A 22,142-nucleotide genomic window follows, 5' to 3' on the forward strand; every position below is an offset into this window, starting at 1 on the left:
AATATATTATATTACGATTCTTACTTCCTCTATTTATTACTCCTATAGTTAATAAATACTAATAATCTTATTTAATAAGCTAAAAAGATAGTAAGGGAATCTTTATAACCCTAACTTATTTAATCTTAGTAATTAAAATTCTAACCTTAGCCTCGCTATTAACTAACCGACTTACTACCTCTCTAAGAAGAAGAGGAAAAAGAACTAAAAAATAAAGTTATTATTACTTAATAACGAAATCCACCCCGTTAAATACTATACTTCGATATAGAAACTAAAGACGATATTATACTTAATACCCGCTAATTAATTAACCTTACTAAGCTCTATAATAATAAGAATAAGTATAGTAATAAGAAGTACGATATTTTTAATAAAAAGCTTCGGATCTTTAAAGTATTATATTAATAAGTAGGAATTAGTAGACGATACTATTCCGGTACTTTCCTAAATATACTTAAAAAAAGGGCGTTAACTTTCTACTTTAACTAACTTAATAATACCTCTAACCCGCTTAGCTTTAATATAATATATTAAAGGACCTAAGAATACTTCGAGCTACTTATAAGCTATTAAAACTACCTCGCTAAGCTCTATAACCTCTACTAGTACTTTATAATTCGTAAGAACTTAGGTAAGTCGAACTAATAGATTCTATAAGCGCTAATTAACTATATTATAATCCTTTACGAGGCGCTAGCTACTTAGGGATTTATTTTTAATATAAGTAACTAACTCTTCTATTACGTAAGTAGTATATTAAAATATAGACTTACTATGCTTAACCCGGTACTTATATTTATTAGTATTTACTACTAACTTAGTACTTCGATTGATATTATAAAAAGAGAGCGCGACTATAATAAATAGTAATATTTCTAAAATAGTACTTATAATAAAGAGGTCCCTGCTACTTACTAAACCGACCGTACTTACGGTAGCTCTAGTAAAAAGACCCGATTTAATAAGTAGAATTAACGCGGCCGCAGTACTACTAATAAAAAGTATTTCGTTTATTATAAAACCGGCTATTAGTTAACTAAGTACTTAGAGAAAGAGCAACGTTAGGTATATAAGAAGTATAAAAATAGTAAAAAAAGAAATAAGAGATTTATACCGAGCTTATACTTATAGTTCTTTACTTTTTATAAGGGAACCGCCCTTATTAATAATAATAATAATAATATTATAATCTAATACTTTAATAGCCTCGACTTTAATTATAAGGATAATTATAAAAACGAAGTTTAGATCTTAATAATATACTTTATAACTACTACTAGCGACAGAACCTTTATAAATATCCTCGTTACTTAGGTAATAAAGCATAGCCTTATTAATACTACCTTTATTAATAAGTTAACTAAGCTTACGGGACTAGTAACCTCTTTTTTATTAAATAAGAAGTACTTATTAAGGGACTTCTAAAGTATTATACTTAATACTAGCGCTACGGAATTCTTAACTACGGGCTACCCTTAACTCTTCGTATTATAGTAGCGATAACCCGAAATTATTCTTAATACTTCTAGAGCTAGCGAGGTAGGTATTTAATTCGATAATAGCGAACCCGTAAGGTTATTAAGATTTATAGTTATTAGTACCCTATTTAGTAATATTACTTTTTACGTCTTATTAACTAATACTCCTTTTTTATATTACTTAAGGGATATAGATAAGCTAAGAGTATATTTTAATAATATTAATAACTTACTAATTAAGGGAGATATTATAGTACTTATTATTTATAAATAGGGATACCCTTAGCTTTTACTTTTTAATAATAAGAAAGCTATTACTAACTACTTAATAAAGGGCGAATTATATTACTTATATTAGTACTTTAGTTACCCTTCGGTTCCTCGTTTCCTAAAGCTACTTTAGTAGTTTAGTAACAATATAAAGATCGTAGCCCTCGAGAAGCTTATAAAGATCTATTAATAATACTAACTTAACACTACTACCCCTAGCTAATTTAAATTCACCCTACGAAATAATTACGATTTTAATTATAAAGTCGTAATTAATATAATATATTTAATAAACTATAAAAGTACTAATTAACTAGTACTTTACGTCGTTAATATTACTACTTTTTTTTAAGTAGTAAGGTTCCTCGCGGATATAATTACGAAGTATATATAGGAGGTTCTTTAGCTATATTAAATCGACATTTATCTTGGTCCGCTAGACTAAATTATTATAAATACCGGTAAGAACTTTAGCGCTATAGAGTTTAAGCTTTTTATTAAATTTATATTTATTAAAGTTAAGGAAGTACTTATTAAAGCTTATAATAGTATTAATAAGGCTAAGAAATACTACGCAGTACTTAAAAAAGTATACGATATTATTTAAAATAAGTACTTATCGATAAGCGCGGAGGCTATATTTTAGGCCGTAATTAAAGTAGTTAATAATATAATTAGCTTAAATAGCCTCGTTCTTATACTCCTCGTTTTCGGAGCTTTTTTGCGCACTTTTAACGAATCTCTATCGTTACTAAATATTACTTAACGTATAGAGGTAGTTAAAAAAGTAATAAGGGAAGTCCGTAGACTTTATATTAATAAATAAGTAAGCGAAGTACTAACTACTTAAAACGGACTAAATATCTCCTATACTATTAATTTATTATTATAATTAAACATTGAAGTTTAATAAAAAAGTAAGGGATAGAAAGGCCTATTTAAGCTCGTCTTAATAAATAGCACTATTTACGTAGTAGAATTGCTTTACGGCCTAATAAGCTTCTGGGCTATTATAATTAAACCCTAGTACTTAGAGGAGGTCGACCCCGAGCTACTAATTACGATAATAAAGTACGTTAACCGCTTATTAATCCCCGTAATTAACTAGCTAATTAATAATAGCGCTATTATAAATAAAGTCCTTAATAAGATCGTTATTATAGTTAATAACGACCTTTTATTATAGAATAAGAGGATTAGAAAAATATTAATATAGCGCGGCCGTAGTAATACTTTTATAACTACGACCTATTCTATATTTAAAAAAAAGGTAAATCTTAAGCTAGTTACTAAGCTCTGTAATAAGGGTATTATTACTACCCTAAGAGCACTTTTTATAGAATTTACTAATAAGGAGCTTTTAGGATTAGTAAAAAGAGGGGTAATTAAATTCGTTTAACTTAGCCCTAAATATAGGGATATAAAGATATTTAAGTCTCGATTCGTTAACGAGATTAAGAACCTAGGACTTAACCCTATTAAAAAGTCTTACTTAGTTATATAAAGGTATAATAACGAGGGGAAGAAAGAAATCCTTATATAGTTACTAATAATTTAAAGAACTAGTTAACGTTTAATCCTCGCCCTAGCCCCGACTTTAATTTAAAAAGGCTACGTTATTTAGTTACGAAATATTACCCAAGTATATATATAATCGAGCTAACCTCTTTATTATAAGGTTTTTACTTAATTATTAGCTCGGATCCGTTATCTATACCCTAAGGGTACTATTCTATATATTATAGAGCTACTATACGGTCTTATAAAATCTAATACTTATTAATAAATAATATATAATAAGTATTATTTAAAAATACTCTAAATAATAATATTTACGTTCGATCTATACTTACTAATTTTAATAAGAAAAAGCGGATTATTTAGTATTATTAATATATAGACTAATAATATTATTAGATTATTAAATAAGACTTTTAATTAAAAAAAAAAAACCGAGCTTAAGCGCACTAAGTTCCTAACTAAACTAAAGTAATAACTATTAGCTAACGAGCCGCTTATTTTTAATAGCGGGATTATTTTATTAAAAGGTATTAATATAGTACTTAAATAGAAGAACTAAGGGAAAAAGCTTAAGTAAGTTAACCCCTCGGTATTAGATATTAAATAATAATTCGTTAAGTAGCGAGCTCGAGGTACTTATATTATATTAATTTACTAATTAAAAATAGCTTTTAATACGTCGTTTACTACTTAATACTAAGTAAATCCGTCGTTTACTAACTACGCTATACTAAACTATTATATTAAATAGTAAATAAAATACTTAGACCGAGGGCTTATATTTATATTATTAAATCTAACTATAGCTAAACTCTTCGTTTTTATAAATAGGTTATTTATAAATAACGCTAATTATACCTTATAGCTAGGTTATATTATTATCTTTATAAATAAAAAATAGACTAACGAGAGCTTTACTATTAATAACAATATTATTTATTATAGCTTTATAAAGAGTAAAAGGATTACTTAGAGCGTATTAATATTAAAGGTTTACGGAATAGTTATAAGCGTTAACGTTACTTATACTATCTTAACTACCCTAGACCTTATTACTAAATAACTCGACGTTCCGAAGATCCTTATTATAGTTTATATAAATTTATACTTATTATATAAATACCTCGTTAAGCTAAGTACTACGAAGAAAAGGTGCTTTATAATAAATATTATAGTACTTAAGTAATTATATAAACGCCGCGAGCTCTACGAGATCCGTTAGATTAGTAATAATAATAACTTAGCTTATAAGTTTATAAAAAGCATACTAAATAAGTCCCTCGAACGATTCGTTAGTAAAGGAATTATTATAGTTAAGATAAAAGGATAGGTAATATATAATTAAAATAGTAATATATTATAAGTAGTAAGTCGTTTAGCGAACGTATATACCTCTCGGGCTTCGGCTTAAAGAGAAACGTACGTATTCGGGGCGTAGTTAGATTAATAAAAAGCTCTTTTTTAACTACGCTAAATTCGACGATTTCTAAGGAGTTTAGGTATATAAATTATATATATTAAAAGATTAGGAAGTAATCGGAAAGAGGGGATACTAAAATTTCTATATAAATAATTATAATAGAAGCTATGCTAAAGTTTTAGTATATGGCTTTAAGTATTTTTAAATAGGGGATTAACTATGGATTTTATTACTAGTTCTTATTAGCGGGGGACCTAGCCCCTATTCTAGCCTTTTTTATTATAAAAGTAAAAGACTACTAATATTAAATTACGAGGTAGAAAAGGGGCCTTATTAAGTAGTTAGGTAGGGGTAATAAGTAAGTAATCTAGGCCCGTATAAACGGACCCTTCTACTTACTTATACTTACTAAGGGACCGCGGGCTCTACCTACGATCTTCCCCTCTTATATATACGCAATAGACCTATACTAACTTATTAACCTAGTCGTAACTAAAAGGTCTAACCTATTTATATATATACTAACACCTAGTATATATCGATCTAGCTTTTTTATAAAGCTACTTATACTATTTTTATTTATAAATCCCGGAGGAATTACCCTACTTAAAAAAATATAGCTACGTTAATTATATATAGTACTAGCCGACTATTTAAATAGAAAATATTAATAACGATTTCCTAGTTAAAGTTAAGCTTATTACGTAATTTAAATTTAAATTTACGTAGGCTCTGCGCATTTATCTAGTATTAATAATATACTTTCATTAACTACTTTAGCGCCCTTATTTTAATATTATTATTACCTAATTACTTTAGGAAGTTATATAGCCTCGTAACTACGGGTACCTAAATCTCTAGTATAATCTTCTAAGCTTACTTTCTATTAGGTAATTAATCGACTTCGTATCGTTAATAAGCTTTATAAACGTATACCCCTATCGTCGTTTAACTATTTTAAAATACTTACCGCTAGAGATTTTATTCCTCGTATTATCGAATATAATACCTAGTTAATCTATATTCTTTAAATATAGGAAAAATAGGGTATTAATAAGTAAAATATAAAAAGTTATCGTTCCGAAGTACGTCTCTACTTTTACTATACCTAGGGTAACGATTTCCTTACTTAAACTAAAACTAATCCTCGTAATACCCGCCGTTAACGTATTAAGTATTATTAACGCGATCTTTTATAGCACCTAGAATTATCCTTTTTTTTTAGTTAACTATTATAATACCTTAGTATTTAAGATAATCTTATAGAAATTATCTAGGCCGTACTTTTTACTTACGTAAAATACCTATATAAGCTTAGTATTTAAGGGATCTAGGTAGTATAAAAAGGACCCCTCTAGCTACCCTTAGATTTACTTAGTACTATATTCCTTTTTTTTAAATATTAAAAAAGATAGCATCTTCTCTTTAATCGTTAAGAAAATGGGCTTTAGCCTTATTAAATTCGCTTTTTTAACCTCCTCTATATCCGTTATCTAAGGGACCTTCCCTTATTATTTATAAATAAAAGCCTACTTATTAAAAGCTTTTATTACCCTTTATTCGTTTAGCTTCGTATATCCTCTAAAGGCTAACGGGGCAAAAAAAGAGTAATTAATATCGTTAATTTTATTATAATCTAATTCGTTAATATAAAAGATAAGATCTTCCTTATTTTTTAAATCTCTTATAAGGGGTATATACTTTAAGCTACTATTTTAACTACCGTCGCTAGGTTCTATACCCCCGGATTTACCCTTATATATAATAAAGAATTAGTTAAACTAATAAAGGCTAGTTTTACTATTTACTACCCTCGACTTTCTATACTATTTATATAATTTAGTACGCTCTTCTTTAGAATGGTTACTTAACTAATATCTATCCTTTTTATAAATATAGTATTACCTCTTTTATTACCCTACTTATAAATTAAATCTCTATTTATTTAACGAATCTAAGCCTCTTTATTAATAATTACCGTATCTAGCCTCTTTTCTTTTTTTATTATACGTTTAATCAACTTAATATTATTAATAAGGGCCGTCGTATACTTAAAAATAAGTTTAGCGTAGTATTCTTACCTTAATATTAAAGCTAGATCTTAGCCTTAAGTAGAGCGTTTTATAATCTTTGGGTACTTAATATAGGGTTATTTTTACCTCTAGTATACGCTAAACTATAATATAAAAATATTTAACTTTCCGCTTATTTATCCCCTTATTTAGCTAGGTTTTTACTAGCTTATTAATTCGATTAATAAGCTTTTCGAAGATCTCTATTTACAATTTACCCTCTATTATCCTAGCTATAAATATAAAAGAAATTGCTTATAGCTTAAATAGGAGCTCTAAGTTCTTATTATAAGTCTTAAAGCGGCTTCGGATTACGTTAATTATACTAAAAAAGTTGTTTTAATCGAAATTACGTACTGCTTCGTAATAATAATTAAAGGCTTTACTTATAAGTACGATATTAATTACCGAATAGTACTAGTATTCCCTAATTCTAACTTTTTTATAATAATTATAAAATATCGTTAGGGTTTTTTATAAGACCTTATACTTCCCCCCAGAATATAATTTCTTTTTTAAAAAGATCTTTTTAAAGTTTATAAATTACCTCGTATTTATTATTAAATTTTTAATATCTATATATAATCCCTACGTCGCTACGTATTATTAATAACTTCGGGTCGTTTACCTCCTTTCTTATTAGCTAATTAGTACCGAATTTCGTATTAGTAATAGTAACGAGTTATAAATTAAAATAAGCAGAATTATCGATTATCGTATTTCTAATACTATATTTTACCTTAGTATACCCTTTTATAATAATAGATTTCCGTTAGTAATTATAAAAAGGAAATCTAGGTCGTTTACCTTTTTTTTAAATTTATTAAAGCGATTATACGCTCTATCGACCTATACCTAGTTCTATAATACGAATTCCTCTTCTATAATTATTATTATTAATATTTTATATAGCTCTCGTAATTATAATTATATTAGTAATACCCCTTACTTATAAAAAAATCTATTAACTACTTTTATAATTCTTAGGCTTACGCTCGTAAACTATTTATCTAATAAGTAACTAAGGTCGTTTACGATTTTATAAAATAGGGGTTACCCCTATAGCCCCTTTTTCTTATAAACCTTAGTTAAATAGATTAATACCGCGTTAATTTATTTATTATTAAGCTAATTCGTAATTTTATATATTTACGTCCCTTAATAATCCGGGTTAATATTTACTTATTTATAAAGGATTAGGATTCTATTTAAGATCGGGTTTTGTCCTCTTCTTCTTTACCCTAACTTACTAAGGGTCGTGCTCTAGCTTATATTTATATTAGTAGTCGCTAGCGTATTTAATTTTAATAAGAATATATTTAATCTGTGCGCTAGTTATAGTAAATCTGTATTTTTATTACTTAGCGAATTTATTAAAGTTTAAGAAATTCTTACTTCCTCTCGCCGTCTTATTATTACTCTCGTTTTTACTATTTTTAATAATTACTACTACTTTTTTAAATCGCTAACTATCGTACTTACTAAGATCCTCCTTTTTATTTAATATAAAAGGGTAAGTTTTAGTAGTTTTTTTTAATAATAATAGTAGTAAACGTTTATATTACTATAAAAAAATATAATAATTAGTCTCGGGATCTTTACTAATTATTAATTTCTACTATGTTATATATTTCTAACTTCCTAAGCCTCGTACTATTTATAATTTTTAAATAGCTTCTTTTTTTAACCTACCTTTTTTAAAATAGTATTTTATAAAAATAATTAAAAATAAATACTATACGGCTTATAAAAAAGCTATATAAGCTATTAAGAACTATATAAGCCGTTAAGTATAGTTAATAAAATTAAGCCCTCTTTCTTATAAAATCGTAAATTTTAAAAACTTACTAAAAATACTTATTTATTACTCGTACGTAGTAGGGTTAGATACTTTAGAAATCTTATTTTTTATAGCCTCTCGGTACCCTATTTTATATTTTTTAAATAGTCTTTTTCGTAACTTAATTATAGTTAGGTAATTATTACTTATTAATAATCCCTTTTATTACTTAATTAATTTCTTAAAATTAATAATCTCGCGCCGGGAGCTAGTATAAAAAGAAGCCCTTTAGTAGCCCTCTAGAGGATTCTTTTTCTTCTTTTTAAATCCTTATCTTTTTAGCCTTTTCTTAAGCTAATAATAACTTTAGTAAGAGGTCGTAGGACTACTTTAGGGTAGCTACCTTCTTTTTAAGTCAATCTCTAAGATTTATAATATTCTTAACTTAATATTATTAAGACCTCTAAATCCCCTCCTCCCTTATTAAACCGTCCCCTATACTTTATTTTTAAATAATACCCAGGGGGTAGTTAAGGGAGCTATAAAGAGGTTATTTAGATCGCGGGCTTAAGATTATACTTATAAAATCTTTATAATAATAAACTTTTCTATATACTATAAATCTCTTAGCTTAATAACTCTTATAAAGTTACCTTTATTACTAAATAAGAATATTTATGTTTAAAAATCCCCTTTTTTAATTACGTAGTACTCTTTTATATTATATTATTAAGCTCGTTTATTATACTAATTAATTAAGTAGGTAGTCGTTACGTAAGTATTTCTTTTTACTAATTTAACTAGTTAATTTCTAATTATAGGCCGGTTATAAAAAAGTCGTTTAATAAAAAAGCTACTCGGGGCGACGGTAAAAAGCTAATTACTTAAGTAGTTCCGTTAATTAATATAGTTTAATATAATAAACGTCGACCTCTCGTAAATAATAAAAAGCTATAATTACTTAATTCCGTACGGTATTTAAAAATCGCCTCTTTTTTCGTTTATTTTTATAAAGTTAATTAATACGAATCTCTTATCCTATATAGTATTAAGAGGTCGTCTTTTTTATATAACGAGATACCTTACTAATCTATAATAATAGAATTTAATTACTAATTAGTATTAATATCCTTATTATAAAGTAATTAGTTCGAACCGTAATTAATAAAGAGATTAATTAAATTATATAAATATTTACGTAGTAGGTATAAAAAGGAGGTTCTAACCGTAGGTTAGGCTAGCTATGATAATCGTAAATAGGGCCCCTAATTGGCCCCTGCGCAGTCGGCTATATACCGCGGTCGAATTAGACTTCTAATCCGATAGCGTTAAGCTTTTAACTCGTAGCTAGGGTTATATAAACAGTTTACGAGAACTTAGTAGTGAAATCATAAATTAATTAGGTTTTAAAGCAAGTAAAATGAATTACCTGAACAGACATTGTTCGTTATTTGTTTTTTTATTTCTGCCTTTGCTGGCTGCTCGGGCGATTCTCGATGTCGTTTACACGGTATTAATACACAGTATTAATGGATACTCCCACTGTCTCGATAGACTATTTTTTTTGGATTTTCCAACTTTTCAACTTTCCCTCCTGCAAAGTTCACAACCACGGATCATTGACGGACATTGTTCGTTATTCTCACACAGTTTCTCTCAAACATAACTTATCACTGATGCAGTTTGCCAACCCTATTCAACTGGACGTGCGTGTGGTCTGGACTGGAGAACTATTTTCTCATCACATGATTCTGAGAAAGAAATTTCCGTTGGCTTCAATTGTCTAATTGTAGCTCATCTGACCGTGCGCCATCCCTCGTTCGTGAAGCAGCTGTGTAGACTGGGGCGGTGCAGGTTGTCGGGTCCGGGGCCGAGTTGACTTGGACTAAGCCCTCGGTGTATTTGCATTGGTGTTATTAGTTGGCTTACACAGTATGTGCTGACAGGCCTCGCATCCTACTTGGCATGTCCCAACACTAGCTGGGGCACTTGCCTCAGAACAACTCTTCCGGTTCATAATTGCCCAATGTGGTCCTTATACTAACTCGGGTCCCGTCAACCCAGTTAGACCGGTCGCAAATCGGCCAACATCAGCTCATCTCCACCACCATACATTGCGCTGGAAAGTATTTGTACAGTAAACGCCTTCGTGCCTCTCTGAGTTGAATGATTACTCTTTAGTCCGTGTTCATTTGTCCTAGCCCATGATGCCTGGACTTACAACCCAAACCTTAGTCCAATCTGAGAAGCCTGAGAAGCCACTCGTGGTTTGGCAGTCACTCAAGAAATGTCTTCCGCCAGCGGAAAACAAGGATGTTGAATTTTGGTGGAATCTCACTGGGTATCATCTCGCAGTTATGATCGACGCGGCAGGTTACTCTACCCAGCTACAATATGAGACCCTTCTCTTCCACTATCACTGGATTGTAAGCAGCTTGCTTCGTGCTCTTTCGCATCTTTTGTTACGGGTTGGACACTAACTCAACAACTATCCAGGTCCCTAGACTGGGCCCAGCGCCTCACCCTGATGGCACTGCGGTCTTCAAGTCTCTGGTCGCTTACGACGGCTCGCCATTTGAGTACTCGTGGAAATGGAACACCACGTCCGGCGAACCCGACATCCGCTACTCCTGGGAGGCGATCAACAACTCCTCAGGAACCGCCGCTGACCCTCTGAACCATGATCCCACGCTCGACTATATGGAGAAAGTGCCAAGCGCCCTCTCGGGCGTCGACTTCTCATGGTACCGCCACTTCCTGGCAGAGCTGTACAACCCAGACAGGTCCGTCTATGCCAAGGAGCTGGAGGACGGCGAGCCGCCAGCGACGACTCTGATGCACGCCGTTGAGTACAATAAGAAAGCCAGCTTCGGGCTCAAGTCGTACTTCCTCCCGCGGAAGCTCTTCCAGGGCGGTGACCCCGCGACGCTAGGGGAATGGGACGCCGCGATCAAGAAGTTAAATCCGGATGGCAAGCACCCGGGCAGAGACGCCCTGATGCACTTCCTGGCCAACAGCCCTGAGGGCCGCCTCATGAAGCCCAACGTCATGGGCATGGATAACGTAACGCCGTCCAAATCGCGCCTCAAGATGTACTTCACTTCGCGCCACACCTGCTTCAACTCGGTCCGGGAGGTCATTACCATGGGTGGACTCCGCGACGTCTCCGAGGCCAGCCTGCAGGACCTGCGCTCCCTCATCCTCGCCATCCTCGGCCTGCCCGAGGACTACCCTGAGGACGCCGAGTTCGCTCCGGCGTCCGCGAGCGGCGACAAAAAGTGGGACGACTTTGATGCGCTGTGTGAGGGCTTCACATACTTCTTCGACATTGCACCCTCGAGCGGCACGCCCGACGTAAAGTTCTACCTGCCCACGCGTAAATACGGCCCCGACGACCTGACGATTGCGAGGAACCTGATCGCGTGGCTCCGGGAGCGTGGCCGTGGAGCCTACTGCAACGAGTATCTCGCCATGCTAGAGAAGCTCGCCGTCCACCGCGGGCTGGAGAACGGTAAGGGCATGCACGCGTACATCAGCTACCAGTGCACCGACAAGGGTGAGCCGGATATCAAGTCTTATATTTCTCCCGAGTTGTATCATAAAGCGAGGTACCTCTCCGCCTAGGAATGTCTAGCTAGGTTCCGAATGACGAATAATTAGTTTTCAAAGCCCGCGTTGAGTCGATCTTGCGGGTGGTGAAAGAGCGGTGCCGCGATCCTCTAACTTCACTTCACGAACTTCCTCCCATAGACACCGCGCGGTATTATCATGCAGTGTGTATATCCACAGAAATCCACTGAGATGGTGGTGAACGTTTGCCCAGTCGCGCAAGTCAGAACGGTCGCAAGTCTCCGCGATTGCAAATAGCAGCCAGCTGTGGTCATTGACTTTCAAAACCGAGATAGCGCTCATGAAAAGGATCCACAGCAGCAGTGAAAAATCGCCAGTTTGCGCGTCTTTGTGCGTCGAATAGAGCTCTCGAACGGCGTTCACTAGACGAGTGCATAGAAGCGACGAACTGAAGTTATCACGGCAGTAGTTGGGAAGCAAGCCGGCCATGAAAGCCAGCATAGCGAGACGTGCTGCGTCGTCGTAGAGGCCTTCCGAAGCAAGCAGGGGCTGACTGAAAGGTTCACCTTCCAAGAGACGGTATAGGAGTGATATGAGCGTTTCTGTGTAGTCTAAAGGGTTGAGCTTGGATCGTCCGTTCTTCACTCTGTCATTGAGGATGCCAGCGAAAACGATGAGATCTAGCATAATGCGGGGCAGTCCAGGAGGACAGGCAGAAAGCTGCTCTTTGACGGTGCTAGAGTTGCACAAGACAGTTGTCACCGGTACTTCCAGACTATCAAACATCGTAGGTGACCCGTTTTGCATAGACAATTCAATATCGAGCCTGCTGTTTGTGAGTACTATATTCTGTGCGTCGAAGATTGGATGTCAGATTGTGAAGAAGCTGCTTACCTGAGTGGCTTGAGGGCCAATGGACGGTTCTCCTTCATCAATCTGGCGATACCCCCGCGTAACTCAATCATTCGATGAAGCCCTCTGAGATGCACGAGGCCGGTGGAGTGTTGCTGGTGTATCTGTTGGTAGATGGCGAGGGTGACGACAGCAGCAATGGCGCTATCCGATATGGCTTGGGGGCCTGAAAGTTTGAGGTTGACCAGCGAATATGCCTGACATATGTGATGCAAAGTCTTTGACGACGTGGTAGGCTTTCGTTCAAAGAAGTCAACGTAGGATGCCGACACAGCTAAGGTCGAGTGAAAGTCTAGGGCGGCGGTGAGTTCAGTGTGAAATGGGAATTCGTCGGCCATGAGTTACTCACAAGCTTCATCTACCAGTATGCAGTTGACCCAGATCGATTTCAATATATCGAACTTGTAGCAGAACTGGGGAGGAAATAGCGCGTCACTGATGTCTAGGAACCCTGGAAGAAACAAGCAAGTTAGAGAAGCTTCATGATAAAGGCTAGGGTGGTTGCAAGGGGTTGGGTGAGCCGTACACCGATGCATGAGCCTAGTGGAGTCAGGATCGAGCTCTTGCGGGAACGATGTTAGACAGAAGTCATTCCAGAAAACCCGTCGCGGTATCTTCAGCTGACGCTTGATGGGGACATTGTTCGTTTGTTTTCGTGTCGAGGGCCGTGGTCTGCCGGCATTCTTGCCCCTCATGACATGAGACCGAAGGGCACGACGGTCAGACTTGCCTATCCCGGCCGCACTCTGTTCAATGAAGACCAACGCAGGGCTCATCGTGGTCGCTCAAACGGTCTGTTCGATGTCGGTAGTGAAGATTACGGCAGGCGGGGTACTCTCCCTTGGCAGTCCATGAACTCAGCTGTTGCCTGTCTCCAACGGGATGGGCTATTTTTAGACTACGCTAACCTCATGTCGGATTTCTTACATGTTAATCCAACCTTGCTCCAATCACAAAGGGCGAAACCTCACATTACATCTTTATGGTGATACAAGTTTAAGCCTGTTGTCCTGCTCAATCAAAGAGGCTCATGCAGTCCAAATCTAGTCATTCTTCAAGATCGACGCTATACCAAAAGTAGGCGCTAGCAGGGCACGGTGTATAATTGTCGGATTGGAAGTCCAATTCGACCGCGGCATACAGCCGACTGCGCAGGGGCCAATTGGGGGCCCTATTTACGATTATCGTAGCCAGCCCAACCTACGGTTGGAACCTCCTTTTTACACCTACTACGCAGATATTCATATAGTTCAATTGATCTCTTCGTCAACTACGGTTCGAACCAACTACCCTGTCATAGGGATACCAACAATAATGGAGATCTTGAAGAAAGTTTAGGAGGAATATTTAGATGATGGCTTCACTTATATCATGTGGCTAGTTCGCGATTTTCTAACACGCTTTGATGGGATTTGATACAAGCCATTACTCAATTTCTAGCAGTAGCGAATACAACAATCTCAGTAACCAACAAAAAGTCTATGCATCCCTCGAAAATGTTCTCGATAGATCATGGCCACTCTAGCTCCAGCCCGCAACGTTAGAAGGAACTGGGTGGTATCCGTTGAAGAAGCCACGAGGATCGAACTTGTTCTTCAAGCTCGTCAAACGCTCATGACGCCACTCATTGTATCCGTACAGAGCTGACAGAGGCTCGTCCTCGTTGGCATAGTTCTGGTAAACGTAGAGCTTGTCGTAGCCCGAAGAGCTAGGCTCGGCAAACTTATCGCGCCACTCCGCGAAGAAGTTGTTCACAGCGTCGGCAACAGAGTCGTCCGTGTACGAGCCAATAGACTCAATCACGTTCTCAAAGTGGTCGCGATGGGGGAAAGCCGAGTAGTCATCGGCAAGCGCCTTGACTCCCTGCACGGGGAAGGTCTCGATCATCATGGCCGAGCCGGCAGCGAGAGGGTTCGCTACTAGGAACGTCTCAAATGCGTCGGTGAAGCTGACCCAGGTAGCTGGGTTGAGGACCTTGGTGTTGAGGGCGCGCAGGTTGTATCGCGGTCCAGTCGCGCAAGATTGAGGGATGAGACCATGGACCGTCTTCGTGGGCAGCTCTTCCCAGCCCAGCATGTTCTCTTGGAGATCGACGCTGAAGGAAGAGAAGCGTTCGGTATACTTTCTGCCCTCTTCCTCCGGTCCAGAGTAGACCAGGTTGACTATGACGGTGATCTTTGGAGAGGTAAGCAAGGAACAATAGTGATAAGCTTGATAATGACACCCCGACGTACCTGAGATGTCGTAGCATCCAATGCGAAGAACATGAGGACGGCCAACTTTTCATCCAGACCTCCCGCGGTCAGTTCATTGGTGATCTCCATTACACGTTGCACGGAGTCCTTGGTGAAGACGAGGTCCGCACTGTAGTGCTTTCCTCCATTCGTCGCCGGCCAGGTCTCGTACGTCGACTCAATGACGATGCCGTAGTTTTGGCCAGACCCCCTGATTCCCCAGAAAAGATCGGGGTTGACGTTGTTGGAAGCCTCAATGATGGTTCCGTTCCACAGAGCCAAGCGGACCTTGCGGAGGGCATCGCTAGTCAAGCCGTGCAGGCCCTGAAGGCGACCGAGGCCACCGCCCAACATAGCGCCTGTTGAACCCACACATGGGCATGATCCCACAGCTATTATCTCACGAGTTAGAAAATACAAGCATTTCATTCTCATCTTGGTGTGGCTTACTTAGTTCTCGCCCAGCGGCCGCTACGGTGTCGATGAGATCGCTGAAACGGACACCAGTCCCCACGACCGCTGTGTTGTCGTCTTGCAGCTTGACGTAATTGAAGTTCTCCAAATTTATCAAGACGGCGTCTTGGATGGCGTGGAGAGACGGAGCATATCCGTGACCTCCAGACTTGGCCAGCCAGGTCATGTTGTTACCGGACATGTACTCAAGCTATATTCACGGAATCCTATCAGTCAAAGCTTCTTGCTGTCCAAATAGTTCCAGCCAAATGGAACAATACTATGTGTGCCAACTTACAGCAAGGGAGAGCTGTTCCTCAGTTTCGGGAAGGAAAACCTCATCAAAGGTAGGAGACTTGTAGGACGACCAACGCGTCGTCTTTTCGCCGAAGCTAGCCCAGGACTTATCGTGTACCAGGCTAGAAACTTCCGTCGGCCATACGATTTGAGAATCGTTGCGAGGATACAATGTTGAGAAAGTCAGGGGCGTGCTTGATGCCGTCTGGATGAAGGCCAAAAGAGCCGGTAGGGCTTGAAAGATCGCGTGGCGGGCCATTTCAACTACTATGGGAACGAATGTGCGTGAGTCTTCTTGCTGTTCAGGTTTCTTGGATAACACATCAAAAAGATTAGATTTTGAAACGAGGTCCTTGAACTTTTATATCCTTCCCACTCGTAACTGTTCACGATGGTGGCTTGCTGTGCCTCAGCCGCCAGGCCCCCCATCATCAGATATGAAGCCATTGTAGGGCCATCGTGGATAGATTGTTTTGCTCCTGAGACGGGGCGCAGCGCTTTCAAGCGATGCCAGGCTCTTCTGTGTGCCCCGAAGTGGTGATAGTTTGGATGAGAACATTGTAGGATTCTTCAGTCAGGGTTCAGCCGCTATCCTTCCCAACCCGATTGGGAATGGTTTTTCGTTTGGGGGCCTCGGTAAGCTGAAGAATAGGGCCCAGTCTCAATCCAGAAGCCGTACTTTGCGAGATGTAATGTATTTTGGTCGAATCGAGGCCCCGAGGCGCAATCCAGAGGCATTGTATACGTCCCTGAGGGATCACTAGTTCGAGGCAGCCGCATTCACCGATCCTTCCGTCCCGATAAGCGGATATACTAAGACCATATGAAGCTTGTAACACAGGGCTGTGAGTGCTTGGGCGCTTAAGGCGAAGCCGTGACAGCCGTTCGGGACTGAGGAGCCAAACGCATCAGCCGGAGGCGTTTTCCGATGGGTGCCTGCCTAGAGCGGATAGCCCTTGTGTGAGACTGACCGGGACGAGAGGGAACTTCAGTTGATTCTTCAAGGGCGGCGTAGCCAGCATCGATGATCCGGAGGACGAGGGGCGACAAAGATGGGCGTTCGTCCCAAGATTCTCACCCCCCTCACCCCCCTCCTGCTCCGCCCGAAGTAGCGAATCGCTTCGCATGGCCTCTAAAAGGTGGGACCGGTCTGGAACGAAGAGCGAAGAACATGATAACAATAGTATCACTTGTTCCTAGTTCGAGTTCTCACAGATTTGTGGCTTACTGGGCTTCTTGATCGTTGACTCGGGTCCGCAGGGCTGACAACTCGGGCCCGAGACCCACAAATCTAACTCGGGTCCCGGGCCGCGGGGCACTAGTTTCCGGCAAAGCATACTCCGCACTAGACCGGAACCTGTCGAATGCCTAGTCGGACGTCAAGTGAAGCCTAATTTGCGCAATCAAACCCATCGTTATTTGGTAAATCAAGCTGTTCGAGAGGTGACATCGAAATTCCGAACACAATTCTTACCACCCTCACATTCCCCAACTTTGACGTTGATAGAATTCCTACCTTAGCAAGCCATGGGTTCAGCCACAGAGATTCCAGCATACACTAGAAAGACCGTCTTGGTCACTGGAGCAGCTGGGACACTCGGCCAAGCGACTGCAATCTCGTTTGCTGCCGCAGGAATTGCCCGTCTTGCCCTCGTTGACCACGTCAACGTTTCGGATACCCACGAAAAGGTGGTCCAGGCAGCCATCGACGTCGGTAAACCGGCACCCGATGTGCTTGCTTTGACCATCGATGTCTGTGATGCCGCGAGCGTCGAAGCAGGCGTGCGAGAGGTGAGCTCGATGTGGGGTCATGTCGACACTTTTGTCAACATCGCAGCTTCTTCGCCTAAACCCGTCATCCCTCAGGGCGATGTAACTGGATTGAGAGACGTGGATACCTGGTGGAAGGTCTGGGAGGCCAACGTCAAGGGTATCAGCCTCATGGCTCGGGCCCTGGTGCCCCTTCTTTCGCGCAGCTGTGAAAGGACGATCGTGAATGCGGTTCCTGTGTTCTCCGTCAATCCCGCGGCGCCTCCAAGCGACAATCAATTGTCCATGTTGGCCTCTACGCGGCTTTCTGAGAGTTTGATGCTCGACTTCGCGCATGAGGGCGTCCTTGTTTACTCTGTGAACCCAGAAATCAATCTGGAGGGAAGAATGCCAGAGGCCACGAGACAAGGTAAGTAAAGCTAGTGACGATCCAGGTTCCAAAGTATAAGAATGTTCTGGGTTAATGCTGATACTTGCCAGTAATCAATACTGAATGCGGCGATGTCATTGTCCATTTGGCCGGCAAGCGGCGCGAATGGCTTGCAGGGAGACATATTGGGAGCGTGGAGGACTTGCTTGAGCTGCAGGTCCGTGACGAAGACTTGGATGGCAATCCTCTTCCAAAGATGCAGCCTCCAACTGAGATAGTTCCTTTCAAAAGTGAAACTTTTGTGCCGTCCTGGACATCTAGGAGGGGAAGAGTGCCTCGTAGTAGTTACTGAGAAATTTAGTATATCGTTTCTACCGAGGACTGGTGGTCTTTCTTGGTTAAGGCATGCACGACTTAATGGGCAATGTCAGGGGAACTCAGAATGAACTGTAACCGGCGTTTTATCTACAAATGTAGGCTGTTTCTTTGGTGTTTTTATTTCTTATTGACGTTGTATTTAAGGCTTATAACCGGGGACTTTGATAACAATGTGATCGTTCCCACTCTATAAACGTTTTTTTGCAAAGTTAGTAGACTTGATATATTCTGAAACACATCATAGGATACAGCCAGCTCCTATGGTCTACTTACCTAAGGTACATAGCATTGAGTAGTCTTATTTGAAAGCAGCCAACATCTATAAACGAGCATCAGCATTCAAGATTTAGGATTGATGTGAAGTATTTGCCAGAAGAGAATGCATTCGAGTACAAGTAAATTAATCAGGGTATCTTATATCCCCTACAGCCTAACTTCCTAAAAGTCAATATCACGTCTACGAAATCTGAGAAATACACCCAGGCTGCACCTGCTCCAGCTTGGCAACGAGTTCCTTCCATGTCGCCTTCTGCAAGCGCTGGCCCTCATCGTTACTAACCCAGTCTGGCACCCAGAACTCCTTGATCTTGCAGCCTGAAAGAAGCTTTCCATGACCCTCCGCGCCAACTACCAGGCCGTGCAGGATGGTGCGACTGCCCACTTCCGCTGTGCGGGCCATCATAGCCCGGACCGCCTCATGCATGATCTTGGTAAATGTCCTCGCATCACGTCCCAATCCGGTGGTGCAGAGACCAGGGGCAACCATAGTAATGACCACGCCCGTGCGGTTTACGGGAAACTGGGCCGCAAATTGACGAACAGCAAATTCCTCGACGAGCTTTGTGAGAGCGTACCTGGTGATTTTTCGTCAGTCCCGCAACATGCCGCCTTTTCTTTCTTGGACCTTCCTCTGACGTACCTTGAGTCCATGTTTGCGCGTTTTTCGTCGTTGAGTCCGTCAAAGACGCTCCCATTGCGACTCTTGTCCATCTCCGCCTTGACGGTGTATCCCAACACGCTCACAATGAAGACGAGCGTTGGCTCGATACTGAACTTGCGAGCGCTTTCGCTCAGCTTGGGCATCATCAAGGCTCCAAGGAACAACGTGTTGACGACATTGACGAAGATACTGCTCTCGACGCCTTCGAAAGTCTCCCACTGGTCGATCATGATGCCGGCATTGCAGACGAAGCCGTCAATCCTGTCCAACTCCTGTGAGATCTGCTTGGCAAAGGTTTGAACGGCAGCATAGGTTGATAAATCCAGATGCCGCACCTTTTGCCACCAGGGTTCTAATATTAGTCTATCTTTCTCGGCCGTCAGTGGTTGGGGAAAATCGAGGTTACCTGTACGACGCCCTTGCGTCCCGTCGACTTCTCGATATCTGCCTTAGCTGTTTCTCCAGCGCTAAGATTCCTCACTGCCAGGACAACTGTCGCGGCGGAAGAAGCGACGAGGTGTCGCGCAGTCTCCAGGCCCAAGCCGGAGTTGCCTCCGGTGATGACATAGGTTTTTCCCACGCAGGAGGACTCGTCCACCAGGATGGGGAGCTTCCTGTACTGCTCTGCAGTCAACCGGAGCATCACCATCTTTGCAAGTATTATTCAAAAAACGAATCCACGTATTTAAAGATTTCTCGGAATGACAGAGAAAGTAGACTTTGGGGCGAATTCAAGAAGGGCGATGTGCACGGAGTCTTGGGTATGCCGGAAGACACGATACCGGCGTGTTCACGACACGGCTGTCATCTTTTATATCCAAAGCAGGCAGCATCTTACGAAGTCTTCCAGAGACGAAGGTAGTGTCAAGGCTACGGCATGGTCTCGGAACCACAATGGATCCAAAGCACATGGCATCATTTTGTTCAGTCAGGATGTGAGTTCAAGTTAGAAGTGGCCAATCACAGGAATAGATCTAGATCTATCCAATGTGGGGGTCTCTCGGCGGCCAATTAGATATTGCTTTCCACTCTAAGACTAGCGTCTACGGACCGGTCCCTCCTGCCGCCCTGTACCCCGAGCCAATCAGATATTGATTGCCTCTTCGGGAAGCGGACGGGGAAATACAAAGATCAAGTTCCTCCATCCTCGGACTTTTGTCCAATGAAATATGCTCAGATAAGACGATAGTATCCACCTCTCGGATACTTAGCTTGCGGCTCCACTGTCAGCTTATATGTATCCGTAGACTTGCACATGAAGGGGTATTGAATCCTTCCACGTCGTAGAACCCTTGAAATGATACTTTAAGCTACCTAAACAAGGTAGTCTGCGTTGCGTGATCCCGCCAGCCTCAATCGAAGTACTTTGTACGGGCGACTGCAGGCCCAGCCCGCCCGGTGTATTAACAGGGACCAGGGTCCTATCGCCTTACCCGTCCGCCACCTATTGGCGGCTTGGCCCAAGGCTCCTCCGTGCCTGCATATGCACATTGAAGACTTTCAAGCCTTGATAGCGTGATCACCTCTGTGTAAACAATGATTCATTGAATGCCTTACATTTTCTCTGACCTGCGGCGCAGTCTACTCTCGTACTGCGTGTGGCCCATAAGACCATCCTCCCTCCATGCATCCGAACGGGTCCCTGTCTATCTAGCTCTAGACCCTTGTCCTAATATCCTCGAGAGCGCCAAGAACCAACACATTTCTCAGATAGAATTTCCAACAAATCAGACCTCTTCTGACTCCATGTAGCTATCAGATTCAACTTCGTCCCTTGTCGTTCCGAGATGTCACCTGCGCCAGCCAGCTCGCCCGGAGGCGGCGGCTGAGTCAGGGAGAGCTGGCCTGTACGTGGATCTGACATACAGCTAGCGCGGCAGGGCGTGCATACCGTGCCTTACCGGTCGGGAACCTTCGTCTAATTTATCCGTCGTCCCCCGGAGGAATTGGACCCTTGATCCGGAAACGTGTCGCGAACTTGCGGGGGACGAAACGGGGAAAGCAACATCCACATCACCCAGGCTTGCACGAAATTCGATGGCGAAATCTATGGTCTGACAGGATCTGGATCAAATTGGGCATATTCTAAGCGGCTCTTCTGCGCTTGCTTGAGCTGCCTAATGTGACGCTACCTTCTTGGGTTCCCGTATAGGGCTAGCCGTCTGGCGCCCGTTGCGGTATCAAATCATACGACAGGATGGTTCATCTAGAATGCTGCAGATACAACCGATTCGAGGAAGTGGAAGGATTGCATAGTGCCACACCAAGCAAATTTACTACATACCAAAAAGAAAACCCCTTTGCCTAGGAGCCTGTAGAAATGGTCTCGGTAGGATTAGGTGATGACTGGCGCATACATGTAGCATTGGCTTTCATCTCCTCTGCCCGGAAAAGGCGACCCCTGCTTATTGTCGCTACCGCTGTTGCAGAATACACCGAGCTCCAGCCTCTGAACCGAAGTTCTGCATGCAGAACTGCGCTCATTTGATTCCTTCGCTTACGAGCCAGGGCGCGGCACAGTGGAGGTCCTCGAAAGTAGGCTGCGCTGGGAAACAATGGAGGCGCGTTCTAATCATCGCCCCCGTTCATCATATATCTATCTAGATACCAGCTCACATGCGGTACGTCCCTCTCCATAAGAGCGAATCAGACAGTGAACCTTTGTAGACCATTT

At 40.5% G+C, this 22,142-nt stretch overlaps 7 protein-coding genes across 7 annotated transcripts; 3 read left to right on the forward strand and 4 right to left on the reverse strand.

The window, feature by feature from the left end:
• Positions 1 to 1,554: 1,554 nt before the first annotated feature.
• On the forward strand, positions 1,555 to 1,755 carry CLUP02_08729 (uncharacterized protein; the record flags this gene model as incomplete). The annotated part of the gene is made up of 1 exon (XM_049287712.1): positions 1,555 to 1,755. A coding segment is annotated over one exon (201 nt), but the record flags the coding sequence as incomplete, so codon positions are not given.
• An 8,993-nt stretch (positions 1,756 to 10,748) lies between these two features.
• On the forward strand, positions 10,749 to 12,168 carry CLUP02_08730 (aromatic prenyltransferase; the record flags this gene model as incomplete). Its single annotated transcript, XM_049287713.1, has 2 exons — positions 10,749 to 10,970; positions 11,041 to 12,168. 2 exons carry the CDS (start codon positions 10,749 to 10,751, stop codon positions 12,166 to 12,168), a joined length of 1,350 nt encoding a protein of 449 aa, XP_049144856.1.
• Positions 12,169 to 12,207: 39 nt separating this feature from the next.
• Positions 12,208 to 13,802, reverse strand: CLUP02_08731 (uncharacterized protein; the record flags this gene model as incomplete). The annotated part of the gene is made up of 4 exons (XM_049287714.1): positions 12,208 to 12,940; positions 13,009 to 13,318; positions 13,376 to 13,477; positions 13,553 to 13,802. 4 exons carry the CDS (start codon positions 13,800 to 13,802, stop codon positions 12,208 to 12,210), a joined length of 1,395 nt encoding a protein of 464 aa, XP_049144857.1.
• A 745-nt stretch (positions 13,803 to 14,547) lies between these two features.
• CLUP02_08732 (uncharacterized protein) lies at positions 14,548 to 16,269 on the reverse strand (the record flags this gene model as incomplete). Its single annotated transcript, XM_049287715.1, has 4 exons — positions 14,548 to 15,201; positions 15,261 to 15,619; positions 15,711 to 15,924; positions 16,012 to 16,269. The coding sequence occupies 4 exons, from the start codon at positions 16,267 to 16,269 to the stop codon at positions 14,548 to 14,550; spliced, it is 1,485 nt and encodes a 494-aa protein (XP_049144858.1).
• A 1,268-nt stretch (positions 16,270 to 17,537) lies between these two features.
• CLUP02_08733 (uncharacterized protein) lies at positions 17,538 to 18,568 on the forward strand (the record flags this gene model as incomplete). Its single annotated transcript, XM_049287716.1, has 3 exons — positions 17,538 to 18,189; positions 18,261 to 18,451; positions 18,512 to 18,568. 3 exons carry the CDS (start codon positions 17,538 to 17,540, stop codon positions 18,566 to 18,568), a joined length of 900 nt encoding a protein of 299 aa, XP_049144859.1.
• A 417-nt stretch (positions 18,569 to 18,985) lies between these two features.
• Positions 18,986 to 20,117, reverse strand: CLUP02_08734 (short-chain dehydrogenase; the record flags this gene model as incomplete). The annotated part of the gene is made up of 3 exons (XM_049287717.1): positions 18,986 to 19,382; positions 19,448 to 19,803; positions 19,875 to 20,117. 3 exons carry the CDS (start codon positions 20,115 to 20,117, stop codon positions 18,986 to 18,988), a joined length of 996 nt encoding a protein of 331 aa, XP_049144860.1.
• A 1,020-nt stretch (positions 20,118 to 21,137) lies between these two features.
• Positions 21,138 to 21,332, reverse strand: CLUP02_08735 (uncharacterized protein; the record flags this gene model as incomplete). Its single annotated transcript, XM_049287718.1, has 1 exon — positions 21,138 to 21,332. One exon carries the CDS (start codon positions 21,330 to 21,332, stop codon positions 21,138 to 21,140), a length of 195 nt encoding a protein of 64 aa, XP_049144861.1.
• Between the last annotated feature and the right edge of the window lie 810 nt (positions 21,333 to 22,142).

The sequence above is a fragment of the Colletotrichum lupini genome, chromosome 4 (assembly GCF_023278565.1).
Source record: "Colletotrichum lupini chromosome 4, complete sequence".
Lineage (NCBI taxonomy): Eukaryota > Fungi > Ascomycota > Sordariomycetes > Glomerellales > Glomerellaceae > Colletotrichum > Colletotrichum lupini.